At 37.4% G+C, this 14,658-nt stretch overlaps 3 protein-coding genes across 5 annotated transcripts in view; all 3 read right to left on the bottom strand.

Annotated features, from left to right (window-relative positions):
- The window catches only part of LOC127801899 (elongation factor G-1, mitochondrial), a 29,032-nt gene extending 25,363 nt beyond the window's left edge, over positions 1-3,669 (bottom strand). Inside the window, exons 1-4 of one of the 2 annotated variants that reach the window (XM_052337411.1) lie at positions 3,133-3,669; positions 2,193-2,414; positions 1,583-1,704; positions 1,346-1,496 (exon numbers count right to left, since the gene is read on the bottom strand). In XM_052337411.1, the coding sequence (XP_052193371.1) occupies positions 1,346-1,496; positions 1,583-1,704; positions 2,193-2,414; positions 3,133-3,546 (909 nt within the window). In that variant the 5' untranslated portion in view covers positions 3,547-3,669. Of the gene's footprint in view, positions 1-1,345; positions 1,497-1,582; positions 1,705-2,192; positions 2,415-2,626; positions 2,769-3,132 lie in introns of those variants that run through there. The other variant, XM_052337412.1, reaches the window with a different exon arrangement.
- A 409-nt stretch (positions 3,670-4,078) lies between these two features.
- LOC127801900 (cell number regulator 6) lies at positions 4,079-8,559 on the bottom strand. The gene is made up of 4 exons (XM_052337413.1): positions 8,277-8,559; positions 5,859-5,973; positions 5,052-5,317; positions 4,079-4,520 (listed from the first exon to the last, which is right to left on the bottom strand). Exons 1-4 carry the CDS (start codon positions 8,376-8,378, stop codon positions 4,296-4,298), a joined length of 708 nt encoding a protein of 235 aa, XP_052193373.1. The 5' UTR covers positions 8,379-8,559; the 3' UTR covers positions 4,079-4,295.
- An 824-nt stretch (positions 8,560-9,383) lies between these two features.
- LOC127801076 (nuclear pore complex protein NUP62) overlaps positions 9,384-14,658 on the bottom strand; it is a 41,234-nt gene continuing 35,959 nt past the window's right edge. The window contains exons 7-9 of one of the 2 annotated variants that reach the window (XM_052335916.1): positions 10,367-10,454; positions 10,188-10,286; positions 9,384-9,867 (exon numbers count right to left, since the gene is read on the bottom strand). In XM_052335916.1, the coding sequence (XP_052191876.1) occupies positions 9,775-9,867; positions 10,188-10,286; positions 10,367-10,454 (280 nt within the window). In that variant the 3' untranslated portion in view covers positions 9,384-9,774. Of the gene's footprint in view, positions 9,868-10,187; positions 10,287-10,366; positions 10,455-14,658 lie in introns of those variants that run through there. The other variant, XR_008022949.1, reaches the window with a different exon arrangement.

The following is a 14,658-nucleotide window of genomic DNA, read 5'->3' as shown; positions in this document are numbered from 1 at the left end:
TAATATAAATTTAAATAACTCATACATACTAACTTCAATTTTTAAGTTTTTTACAAGTAAATAATAAATTAAAATGCATTGTAATTAAATTCAACTTGGTACTTTCTAATTTATTATGCTGGCGAAAAGCATATTATCATTTTATTTTGTTACTTTATTGTTCCCTCCATTTCTATTCTCTATCCAAACAAAAGCGAGGTTATCTTACTCTCCTTTAGTTGTTTACCATTCTCTTCTTCCCAAACAATGGAAGAACGAGTATAACAACATTTACATTACTTTCCTTCCCTTCTGTTCCCTTTTCATTCTATTATGTACATTTCCCTCCCCTCCTCCACCCCTCCCAAGCACAAATTAAAGAATAAAGATATGAACAAGGCTTTATACTCTTCATAAGTTATTGTGTTTCTTTCTTCCCAAATGCTCCAAAACACAAAGGACGTGATGTTCCAGATTTGTTTGAAAATAATCCTTGAGCGATTATGCAGCCAATAATGTATGAGGTCAAACATACAATGGTTAGCATCACCCAATTTATGTCTAATAATTCAAGAATAAAACTCCATGGATGTCATGCCATATAGCAATGGATGAGAATCTGATTCAATAATTCTCCATCATTTTCATGGAAACCTACCATAGATGACACTATACCTTGCCTACCTTCCATTACAAAGCATAACATAGAAAGAACAAACAATAAAGATCCCTCCCTCTACAGCCATAACACCAAACCGTCCTCACCTCCCCAAAAAAGTGCTGGTCCTAAGGAAACCCAAGAAAAGCAATTATGGTTCTCTTTCCCAGTCCCGGAGGTTACATCTAAACTGCAGTGACCAAACAATGCCTTCCTGAGTCTGGAAAAAAACTCAATCCCACACTAGCTATGATGCCAAAAATCTACCCAGCCCCTTCCTCATAGATGCAGGACCAAAATGTCTAGCAACAATTTTCCTAAACCCTTATCTTAAGATAGCAGAATATGTAATCATATGACATAACTAGTCATCATTCTATGTTGGCATACTTGAATCTAAAAGAATTTTAGAGTAAAAAATGAGATCCCTACCTTCCATACATATGAAAGGCCATAAGTTTCACCCTATTGTCAAATCTGACCTTTCTTTTCTTGAAATAAGATAAAGGATCCAATTTTCAAATGTGGTTGCAAGGGCCAAAGGCATATCTTATACCCTTAACCCCATAATATCCCATGGATATGGATGCGCTAGGACGGAAGAGAGGAGTCTATATGACACTACCAATATGCATTGTTTTCGTGACAAACAAATGATACAACCCACCTAAATGACCTTAACGTAGTTTTTTTTATTGTTGGAGATACCTCAAGATCTGTGGATGTTATGGGTTCATCAGCAAGAAACAACTCAGCAAGTTTATCATCAACTTCAGAGACCACTTCAATTAGTTCACGCCGCTTTTCTGCAACTAAAGCTTCCATCTTCTGAGGCACTTCTTCAGTGACAACATTTTCCCTGTAGGGAAAAAAAAAAGGAACAAGATAATATAAAATTACAAAAATAATAGTAGAACTGATCATATTCAGAATTATGAAACAGACCCACTGGAGCCATGAAAATAATAAGCTTTTAACTGCACAAGGTCAACAAGACCCTGAAACTCCTCCTCAAGACCAATTGGGACTTGCACTGCAGCACTGTTATGTCGGAGCTTAGTTCTTGCCTACGAAAGAGTAGGTTAATGGGTCACATAAATGTTAAATCTGAAACAAGTTGTAGTACAATACAGATCACCATCCCAGACTCCAAAGCACTTAATGATACAATGATCAAAAAATGAAAAACAAAAACAGAAATGATGTAAACTTTGCCCCAGTTTTTTGTGTGTAACAATATTAAATAGAAACAGAAAATGCATCTGAACGCAAATGATAGGCTTATTTGGAAAATCAGACTTGGGAACAGAAATAGGGACACTGCTTAATCTAACTCTGGCTTAGGCTAATAAGTAATGAGAGGACCTCTCAGATCTTATTGCAGTAATACCAAGCTCAAGGGTTCTCTGTCTCTAATAATTTCTTGTCAGGGTGTAACCAAACAATTTGTCAGCAGTATGGGAATCAGCAGACTGGATGGGCTATTTCCCTTCATCATCCACAGCATAAGATGCAACTGCAAGTTGTGAAATTCTTCAATAGGATAGGGACTAACCTGATTGAGTACTTTCCAAGGATCTGCTCCCATTCGGTCAAGTTTGTTGATAAAAGCAAGTCTTGGAACCTCATATCTTCTCATTTGCCTATCAACAGTAATGGACTGGCTTTGCACACCGCCAACACTGCAAAGGACAAGAATGGCACCATCTAGGACACGCAAAGCCCTCTCAACTTCAATGGTAAAATCGACGTGGCCAGGAGTGTCTATTATGTTCACCTGTACAAAATATTAAAAACAGTTCAATAACATCAACATACCAGGCCTTTATCCCACCAGGTAGGATGTTAAAAGAACAGTTGTGTTATGAAAAATAAACAAAACTAAAAAAGATATCATGCACCAACAAAAACCTATGCCAGGAAAAAGAACAAAATCCCAAGGATTTGAACAAACTGAGCTAACTGTGCTAAAAAAAGATGGTTTATTACCAAAGAGCAATTGTTCTAAAACTCATGGAAAGCTCAAAATTCCATTGCTAAAAGAAGATTTGAGCAACCCCAACATCTCTTGCTTTCATTCCAACAAATGCCGAAATTAAGTTTCATGGACATACTCTTCATTCGATATTCCGTTCAAACCAAAGGAAAAACTGTTCGTCAGTCAAAGATCTCGACCTAACAATACGTAAGCTCAAAATTCAGTATCTAGCAGTTCCTTGTTCTGCCTTTCTTCCCAAGAATTTTCCCAGTCACCAAACACAGCCAATTTCAGAACATCCAAAACCTCATTATTTATTTTTCTTTTACAAGTCAAAATATCCAAGAACCTTTCTGAAGAAGGAAAAACAAAAATTGGCTTTCTTTCATGAAAATCTGCAACACTTAAACGTACGAGTCAACTTTTCAGACATATTAAAAATTCAAATATCAATTACTCTTTACTTTTTAAAACGCTTCCTCAGCAACCAAACATGTCTAGTCAGTCAAAGCAGTACCTGATACCCCTTCCAAGTACAATAAGTAGCGGCAGACTGAATCGTAATCCCTTTCTCCCTTTCCAAATCCATCGAATCCATCTTCGCCCCGACACCATCCTTCCCTCTAACCTCATGAATTTCGTGAATCTTTCCCGTGTAATACAGAATTCGCTCCGTGAGCGTCGTCTTGCCTGAGTCGATGTGCGCCGAAATTCCGATGTTCCGGAGCCTCTCCATGGACTCCTTCCACCATGCCTCCTTCTCCTCCTTCACCCGCGCGGCGCTTCCTGCGGAGAACGGCCGGAGACGGAGTAGGGCTGTGGTCGGCGACAGGCATGGAGGGGGGACCGGAGACCCATATGGGGTCGTTCTGGTGGAGGAACAGAGGGTGTACAACAGGCGCGTCGCGGAGGATCTGGCCGATCGAGCCATTTATTTGCTTCCTGGAAATGGCGCTAGGGTTTTGTAAAACCCTAGTTTTGTCGATCGATACCCCTACTCCGCTTCTGTGCTACGAGGATCTGCTGAAGAGAATAGCCTGAGAGAGGTTTTTGTGTTTTGTGACGACGATATGAAACGGGTCGGGTAATAATGACCCGAATCAGTAATTTAAGAACCAATTTGTTTTATTATAAGTTTCTTTGTGAACGTAAACTATTTTGTTTATAAACAAAATAAATAAGATTTTTGATCACTGATAAATGTTTAATATAAATTTACCCAATATACATGTATTATTTTTAAAAGGATTGTGATTTTTTATATAAAATTAAGATAAAATATCTATTTTACCACTTCTTATTTTTTATCACGAGATAAGATAAATCTTTCACTTTAATTTTAATTTTTTTTTATTTTTTTAATAATATTTTTTATTTTTTAAATTAGTTCGAGACATAAAAATGAAGATTTTCAGCAAATAAATAACACATTTTCTTTGATACCATAAAAGATGTTCAAAAGGAGAAAAGAAATACAGAAAGAACATAATTGGCTGATTCATATCTTAATATTTGAAAATATCTGTTCAACAAAAGGATAGTGTCAACTGTAAGAACCTAATTTTCACCCATTGGAGGCAGGCATACAAGGACTGATCTCAGATTTCTTACCCACAACCAAAAAGAGAAAAAATACGAAAAATTTCCTTTGAGCTCTGTACAGAGTGATGATAATACATTCTACAGAGGTTGGATCTCCAAGCCAGTGTGCCCAGCACCTTCTGCAGGAGAAGATGGAGATTGCTTGTCCTGACCGGCATTCATCTCTTGCACCGGTGGAGGGTTCGTGATGGTTTCCTGCGGGGCAGTGTTGTCGGTTAGGCGTCCCTTCATCTCCCGGTGCTCCTGACACAAGGCACACCAATGCAAGCAGCAGTGTACCATGCACGGGTCACATGGCGAATCCTGTGAAGCAGCAGCGCCGGTTTAAGTCAGTGAACATCGAGTCCGTACAATTAGTTGAAAATCTGTCAGGAGATGGTGAGGCCAACAAACTTCTTCCAGTTGTCAAGAAGATTTAGTTGTGTGATTGCCCTGATCCTTGGAGGCTCAGGGCAAATGGGTTAAGTGCACGTATCCGGGTAATTGTTTGTTTGAAGAGAGACCCAACCAACACAAGTGTAATATTTTTAGATCCCAATGTCATTATATTCTACTTAAAACCAATAATTTTGATGAAGCTTTGTACCCAAGCAACAGAGATGAATAAGAGAAATTACATGAAACAACTGCAGGCATGCTTATACACTGACCAAAGATTATTTTGCGTGCTAGTTTTCGGTTTTTATCCAAAGAATTCTTCCAAAAATTCTCTACTTTTGCTATAAAATTTGAGATGTCCTCCGTGCAAGTATGACATTTATGAATGCAAAACAAATTTCCTTCATCCGTTCTTCTATAATTTGTCAGTCTTTAGTATCAGAAAATGGAAATCACCTTTAGATGATATTTCCTTTGCAATGTTTGACGAGCCATGCTGGTATAGATTCCACACATCCACCAAGCGAAAAACAGACCCTCATAAATGAGACATGTTGTCTGTGGATCAATGCCATTAAAGACTGATGTCAAGGCAGCTAGTGTAATACCACCTTCAACACAAATGACATGACCAACACAGGCAGCCCTCTGCGAGAAATCATCACTCAAGGTTTCAACATTACGTCCAAACAACACACATGGCAAAAGCAGTCCTGTCCAACCTAGAAAACGCGAAAAATAATTTAGGAATAGACATGTGTCATTATACAAAAATTAACATGACTAAAGAAGTAAACATCCTACTTCAAACAGGAAAAATGTGTTCATATGGATATACATGTAAAAGGGAAAAAAGTTGTAGCAGAATGATGTAGATACAGCATTTCCGCAATCAGAAGTTTCGTTGATGGAATTTTTTTCCTCCCAACGTAGGAACATTAATGAGTCACATTCTTCTGTACGAATGTTTTTTATGGATGTACAATTCTAAACATGTTTTAGAAGAAATTGTCACTCAGATATCGTCTGTTAGACTGCTGCTATCATGAGTCTGCGTGCGCAAAACTAGGAGTAACTCTTCCTACCAACCGTCTTATATAAACAATCCCATGAAATAAGTGCTAAATGGAAAAGCATGCAAAAGTAACAGACTATTTGAATATCAGAAAGACCCTGATTCTCTAAATTTACTTTTACTTCTACGAGACTTGATAGTATAAGATAAAAAAGGCCACCTAACACTAAAACAGCTAGGGTCCTTACAACTGTCAGTATCTTCAGCACATCCAAAAATCCCAGTTGACCAATCTTCATCAGCAGGGGGTTGGTAGGACGGTGGGAGTGTTTGCCCACATTCTACACATCTACGAGAAGTTAACTGTAAAATGAAATGATCCATGATTAGATCAAATAACTGCACAAATTCAGTTTTACTTCAAGGTAGAAAAGGAAAATAACAAATGAAAAAAAAAAAAAAGAAACTATACACGCTACCTTGATATTTAGTAAGCCAAGAACCCCTAAACTTCTACATTACACATATTGTATAGTGAAACTTAAAAGGCCAAAAAGACAAAGATGGGGAACAGAACAAAGGGAAAATAAAAAATAAAAAAAATTATGGCATGTTCATTCTTCAAAAAAAAAACCATCCATCTAGAGCACACATGGCAATCACTTCTTCACAATTAATATTGTTGTTGCTGTAACACAACAATTAAAATTTGTTTGTTTTAGGGAAGCTCAGCAAAAAGTCAGTAGGGAGAACAAGGTCTGCTCAGAGGGGGCCCGAAGAAGGTCCTATGGAAGGATGGCTCTAAAAGGAGAAGAGTCTTCGGGTGTGCGAAGCCTTGGAAGGGCTTCCAAGGGAGCTGTAGAAGGGTCTTTTGAAGAGTCTCCAGCTAATTCGTGTCTTCAGATCTACAAGACAAAAGGCAATCAGGAGGCATGTAGAGATTTCTCCCGCATAGGCCCTCTGATGCTTAAGTCATACATGGTTATGCTGTTGAAAAATGTAGGTGCAGTGGACATGAGTGTTGGATGGTGTTTCCTGAAGAGCAGAAGGTCTTCTGAAGAGTCTATGCCAAAGAGTTGGAGAGAGGTCTTCGATTTCAAAAGAAGGATCCAGAAGACGAGAGGTTAGGGATATTTATACACCACTAGGGACTAGGACACATGACACATGCATGAGGGCACATGACATGATCCTTTGGGTGAGGGTGTCCGATTATCGCTAGGTTAGGCTTCGGAAGGACCTTAGTGAGAAACCCCCTCGGAGGGTCTCTAGGGGAGGGCAAGCCGTGTTATGCGAAACAACACGGGTTGGAGCGGTGGGAACAATTATTATATCCTCAAACGCTTGCCCCCTTGAAATAAAAAAGATGGGGAACAATTAAGTAATGCCCAAAAAATTTCGTGTACAAACTCGAGATTTCTGCCCTCTGACTCGGGGTCTTGATTCCACCACTGACAACTACAGATACAATCTTACAATTTCAGTGCCATCATTCATGTATCCTCAATTTCAACCGTCATCAGGTCAATCCCTGTAGTTTAATCTGCACAATATTCACACATCTAATTGTAATTTAAATGCATCAGGTCCATCTCTATAGTTTTCTTGATCTGCGGGATACCCACATGCATGCAACTAAATTTTAACTGCCCGCAAGGTAATCACACAAAACCACCTATTTTAATCTCAACTACTATAACAACAAAATCGAGTTTATCAATTCTACCTTTCACATAGCGAAAAATTCCCAGACCACACCAAATTTGTGTACTGTTGTTTTTAGGTGTTATAAACAGGGTAATGTTATGGAAACAGAATTTTTATGCAAAAACAAAACCAGGATAAGGAATCTCAATGTATCCAATCATTCACAAATAAAAAGAAATTGGCTTCTAATTGAAAAATGTTTTAAAGATAACACTTTCCATATAAATATATACAGGGTTACAGCAGAAATTGGAAATCCATAAAGCAAGTTCATAAACAAGTTAACTTCATATCAGAAGAAAAATCAGAAGTCACCCAGCAAAAATAAATAACGAAGTTTTATACCCAGATCATATATGTGTACTAAAAATTAAAAGCATCCAGATCAAGTTCCTTTACATGCATTTTGAAAAAAAAAAAAAAAAATCAAATAGCCTAAGTAACAACACTTTGCAAATGTCTCCTCATTGGCCACCAATTCTGAAATTATTGTTATTATAATTTGATAATAATATTTTGAAAAATTAGAATGTGTTTTGAGGGTGAAGATCGAATGATGATATACAATCACCCTTGATGGAAAGATTCATCTTTATCCTTATCCGTGAGTTCCTGATATTGCCAATAAATAGGGATTGTGTCATTTCCATCAGAGACACGCATAAGTGATCGATAGGCATTAACGGCAAACTCATTGATGAAACAGATGCAGCCCTGTTGCACCATGATCCAGGGAGAGTAAATTCTGATATAGATTTTTTTTTTTTTTTTCCCGCTTAATCAACTATGGCTGGAGGTATAAATTTTTCAATTTTTATTTGATTCTGCAAAGATCTTCAACATATATTTCTTTAACAAGGAAATCATAAAACAAAAATTCCACAACGCCAAATGATTTGCAGAAATCGTGTACATTCTGCATAGAACGATGAAGAGAGAAGCAAAGGGAGAGGACAAACCGCAGCGACGTCGATGGGTTGATTGAGCTCGCCAGGGCTGATGTTCTGCAACGAGGCATCCTGTCCCTCGGTGAGCTTCACGTAGGTTAACGCATCAGCCATTGGAGAATAATACTCTTCTTCAACTCTAATTCACGGAAACGAAATACACAATCATCCACACAGCACATATATATATATATAGATAGATGAAAACGAGAAGAGAGAGAGAGAGAGAGAGCGTTAAAGAGGGGGAGGCTTCTCCAGAAATGGAAGGAAGGAAACTGAACAATCTCTCTCTCTCTCGCTCACGATTATGAAACGGATACCTTACAGTATGAGTGTGAGAAAATATTTAACCGAAATGATAATTCCACTAGACTTTTTACACTCTTTACTTCAATGACTTCATTACATTGTACGTTCAATTATTATAAATATTATCATAATCTCAAATTAATAAATGTATAATTTATTAAAATTCAATATACAAATTTAATGTCTAAATAACATTTTTAAATATCCAATCTAACTGATTTGATATTACAATTTTTTGACGGTAATTTGTCTTGTTCAAATCTTAAATATGTATATCAATTGTTAAAAATAATTTTATTTTAAATTTTAATTTATCGTGGGTGGGGAAATAGTTTTGAGAAACACAATTATTACATGAGTTTTTCTGAAGAAGATCTTAGTTGTTAAAGACACATTTAATACACTTTATTTTCAAATAAAATAAATAATTATACATTAATTTTAGTACTTAAAAACTTTAATTGGTTGATAATAAATATATTTTACTAATTAATACAAGTGTTTAATGATAAAAAATAAAATTATTATAAGCATCTGCATGCAAAATAATCCATAATCCATAAACCAAATCTAAAGCAAGCAAGCAAACAAACAAAGAAAAAGGCTGACCTTCATCTGTCACATATACAAGAACCCATCATATATCGACATACACAGAGGCAGGCCAGTTCTTAGGCATTTAATCCAAGTAGCTATTATTTATTTATTTTTTTATTATTATTTGCATAGAAAGCAGGTTCACGGTTGTGCATTCCGATCTTGGCATGCATGAACAAAGCATGGATAATATGATAATTGACCTAGGTGTCATTTTTAAGTGCGCAGAATGAATGTTTACATTTATATATGCATACTAAACATATATTTTTTTAAGGAAAGGAATCTCCAGTGCCATTACATATATCTTGCCAATCTTAACAAAAAGCATAACTGCTGTCCAGGACGACCAATTGTATAACAAGAAGTCAATCCAAAAGGCTAATTTCACTATCTATCTATAGCCATAAAAGTTCAAGGTTGAAGCAGCCTAACAAGGATACCTTTTCTCCTGAAAGACAAGTAGAAGCAGCAACAGATACGTTTTCACCCAACTACAAACCCAATACACTTTTCATCAAAAGACTTGCTCCCTCTCCAGTCAGTAAACACTATGCGGAAACGTTAAGCTCCCTCTCCAATAAACTCTATGCAGAACCAACGATCAGGTCAACCACAGCTTTGGGCCCATTAATTTGCGGTCTGCAGCTGACCCCTGGCTTGCAAGCTTCTGAATGCGAGATGAGAATTCCTCCGCCTGATATGAAAACACTAAATTTATCTAAGAATGCACAAACACGCCCCAGAAAAAATGATAAACAATAATAAAAGAGGAAAACTGTCAGGAATTCTGTCGTAACATATGCATGTAATCGTGCATGTTTCCAGCAAACTGTATTGAAGAAAACGGTTTAGTTGATATAAAAGTAACATAGGGATTGAAACTTATGCCAATTACCCAAATGTAGGAAGCAATATAAAATTCCAGCTTAGACATTACGACTTGTTCGAACACCAGAATTGCATAGCTCTGATTGGATTATGCTACAAACAAAATTTAAAGCACAAGAAACTAACCTTTTCATCAATCCACATAAGTGAACTTAATTGATTGTTTAATATGCGGACGACAACATCCAAAGGAGTCGTTCCATCAACAGTATCGAGGTCTCCACCCTGAAGTGAACACAGGGTAAATATCATCTTTAAAACAGGAACATAAAAAATCACAAGATCACAGCAGTAAAAGTCATCACCTGGTTGGCGTTAAGGGTCTGAATAATGGTCTTGATCTGTTCAACCATCTGTTCAAGTTCCCTTTCTATGACTTCGGCTTGCTCATACCTGAAACCATACCAAGAAAATTACTACTAATGACCACCAGAATTATGAAGAGGCGCACCAAATGAAATTGTGACCCAATTACAGACAAATACAATTTTGGTATACAGGCCTAGCCTGGTCATTTCAAAGACCAGCCATACATGCTGCGATATTGCTTTTGTATTGACAATAAGCTCAAGTTATAAGCTTTCAAGTGGAAGATCCAACATGGAATCATGGACACATCAAAATGAGTGCTACTGGAAGTCAAAGATAACACATGATTCTGAGGAAGGAGAACATAAGCTAAGAAATACAGATGTAGATATACATGGAAACGGACATAACATGGCATGAGCATCCCAACACACAATTTTTTATAAATAAAATAAAGGATAAAGAATTATGCCTTGCAAGGCAAGGGCAAGTCAATAGGTAAATTATTTATTATCCTTTTTGAATGAGAAATTATATATTTCATATATATGCATGGGAAGCATTGATAGCAACAGTAGGTTGTACTGCACTGTGATTAAAAGATCATGGATTCGAGTTGTGGAAACCGTCTTTTTATGAAAAAGGAGAGGTGTCAAATGGACGGGGCCACCCATGGGCTGGTCTGGCCCACCCACCTACTCACCCAACCCAGCACAACCTGCGACTGTAGTGAGTGGGCCATACCAACCCAACCCAAGCATATAGGATCATGTTGGGATGGCGGTATGTGACAGGCGACCTGGCACTGCACAGCACAACACGCGTGTGGGCCAAGTCGTGGCGCGGCCTAACACAAACCATTTGGCCCGTTTGAAGAAGAGTTTAAAAAATTACAAAAATTGAAGAAAAAAAAATTAATAAATCAAGTACCTTTACAATAATTTAAGTTTTGAAGTTAATATTATATTCAATATTTCCATATTTAATCATTACTCATTAGAGCATTAGGCATTAGTCTCATTATGTGTATTACAATTGATTACAATAAATTTAAGTTATACTTTTAAAATTATGGGTCCAATCTAAGAGCTTAAAAACAGCATCTTATGAGCTCAAGGTTATGGGTTCAAATTCTAGTTTCACTAATATTTGCATGGTTTTATGTCATAGATTTGCAAGTTTAAGTAGGACAAGTTCAAACAAGAGAAGAGATTGGCTAGTTTTGAAGAAGCCAAACATAATAGTTTTTAACTCCTTTAAATTCAAGGTGGTCTTTAGTCAACTTGCTATCATTTACCTAACAAATAATTAAAGAATACGGTTCTATAACCATCAAATTGTATTTCTTGTTGAGTAACAAAAAATTAATCCTAATCAAAATATGTCACGACCCTAGGATTTAGCTAGGGTCTAGGAAGGAATTGGGAAGGATTTGGGAGGGAAATGGAGAAGAATTGGAGGGAGATATACAGCAGAAATCAAAAGAAATGAGAGAGAATTAGGAAGAATGAGAGGGAGAAAGTAAAGGGGGAAAATAAGAATTCACTATGTTATTTCAGCATACATTTCTCTACATACCAGAACCTATTTATAGGCTGTTCAACTAGAAGTAGAGTCTAGGAACAACATCCATGTGCACTATAACAGAACTAATAGCATTTCCTAACCAACAATGTAACTAATTACAGCTTTGCCCCTATAATATCCCAAGGGTCATGACAATATATTTTTCCCAAACAATCTCATGATAACAAAATTTTATGAAAGAAACTAAATAAATATTTAATCATATAAAAATGAAAATAAAAAATAAAAAATAAATCTTTCTACTTGGAGAAAATCTATAAGTGTGCTGCAAAACATCAAGCGTGGACAACACACATGCAAGGGAATCCCTGCAAGTACGTGTGTTGCGCTGAAGTAAGCTGCACAGCTCACCTGCACCTTGCAGCCTACATAGATGATGGATCACACAAAAATTAAAAACAAGAGAAACTAAAAGAAGAAAAAAGGATTGATGAATGATGGGGTGCATACAAATTTCAATGCTAAAATAGTAGCATATAAGAAGAAATAGTAAGACATGTGAGCAACCTCTCCTATACACACACACACACACACGTCTAATCAATCAAGTCTTTCTTCCCCCACATCCACCTGAAATGAAATGACTTCACTATTCAATTGCAAGGGAATCCTTGCAGGAAATCCCTACAAATGCACCCTGCAAACTTCAAATGCCTACATTTAAAGTTGGAACATTCAAATTTGAATGTTCAAATGTCAAGCGATTATGGGGTACGAAGTGTTTATATAAAAGATCTCAATTCGTAGAGCACTATACGTGTCTCAATCCACTGGGTTGATGAAGAAGGGACAATCCAAAAAAAAATTATTAGATTTCATTTATTGGTAGAATAATATATGGGTAGCCTAACTGCAAATAAAATTAGAGAGACCAGCCATGATTACAACATTGCTGACAGTCACGACCCTAGGTTTTCCTAGGGTTTAGAATGGAATTTTGGAACAATTTGAAGAAGAAAGAACAGAATGGAGGGAGAAAACATACCAGAAAGAGGGAGAAGTTGAGAAGGAAACGAAGGGTTTAGATTTGACAAAGAGGAAGAGATAAGAGTGAGAGAATAGAGTGATTCATTCAATTAATCGATAGCCCTTCTTCTCCATTCAACAGCCTATTTATAGGCGGTTTACATCCTTGCAGTTATTACCAACTAATCAACTAACACACTAACAAACTCAAGCAACTACAAACTAACAAACCCCAGTACAATTACACTACTGCCCTTGGTTCATAACACTGACATGATAATGACAATCTTATTTGACAATGCTAGCAACAATGGTTCCACCATTGAGCGTTTAAAACAATAACTTCCATTAATTTTAGGCAGACAATTATTCTATCACTAATGTGCATGTCACATCTTAAACTTGTGTTTGTAGGATGGCCTGCAAGTGTACAATGAAACATTATGCCACAGTGTGACAATAAGAATTACTTTGAATCAGTGAGATTCAAGGACAGACGGTGTGAGAGTAGTGAGGAGGGAGAAGCACAGAGAGAGAGAGAGAGAGGGAGAAGAAGAAGAGAACAGAGAACCGTAGAGAGAGTAATGGAGAAAAAGTTTTATTCATTTCATACCCTCTCCCAAAAGGTTGGGAGAGTTAATATACTCACTCGGGTGGGCCTAGAATCACGCCCTCCAAGCGGTTACAACCGATTCCGTTGTCCTCTTCCTCAACAGATTTTCTTGTCCTTTTCCTAAGGCCTCACACATGGCCTGACACCCTAACCGATTGCTAGCTGGAATTGAAATGCAATAACTGAAATAAAGAAACTACAATGTAGCAGGAAATAAAAATGCTGATAGTAAATACAAGAAGCAAAAATTTAAAGGTGGCATGTCCGTGACAACTTGAACATTTCTTGTCCTCAAGAAACACTAAGGAGACTTGCAACTTTTGGAAAACATTGCAGTAAGCTCAGAAGATACTCCCAGGTGTTGCCGTGGGTGCCCTCTTGTCCCCATTTTACCAAGACTTGGATGAGGGGAGCCCTTTGGTTGTAAATCACCCTCTTGTCCATGACAGCTTCTGGTTCCTTCTGTTCAAACTTCTCCTTTGACAATATGGGCAAGGCTGGGTTGATCCGCTCAGTCCCGGTGGATCTCTTAAGGAAAGATACATGAAAAACCGGGTGTATGTTAGTCCCTTCCAGTAACTGAAGCTTATAGGCCACCTTGCCTATTTTGTCCGTTATGGTGAACGGACCAAAATACTTGGGGCTTAATTTAGTGACTGGCCTCTAGCTGATGGACTTCAAATGTTGGTACCTGAGTCGCAAGTATACTTGTTCACCTACCTCAAACTCCCTGTCAATTCTCTTTCTATCCGCAAATTTTTTCATCCTATTCCTAGCAGAGGCCAACTCCTATTTCAGTTGTTCCAAGACCTCCCTCCTCTGCTGAAGATATTCATCCACTAACAATTCTATAAATGGCCCTCCTATAGCTGGCAACAATGGGGGTTTAAACCCATACAATGCTTCAAAGGGAGACATCTTTAAGGTCGTGTGGTATGTGGAGTTGTACCACCATTGGGCTAAGGGCAGCCACTTATGCCAGTGCTTGGGCTGCATGATGCACATACACCTCAGGTAGGTTTAAAGCACCTAATTAACTTGTTCCGTCTGCCCATCCATTTATGGATGGTAGGCTGTTGACATATTGAGCTGAATTCCCATAGATTCCATGAGCTCCTGCCA

The sequence above is a fragment of the Diospyros lotus genome, chromosome 5 (assembly GCF_014633365.1).
Source record: "Diospyros lotus cultivar Yz01 chromosome 5, ASM1463336v1, whole genome shotgun sequence".
Classification (NCBI taxonomy): Eukaryota; Viridiplantae; Streptophyta; class Magnoliopsida; order Ericales; family Ebenaceae; genus Diospyros; species Diospyros lotus.
This window is presented reverse-complemented; position numbering and strand designations above follow the sequence as displayed.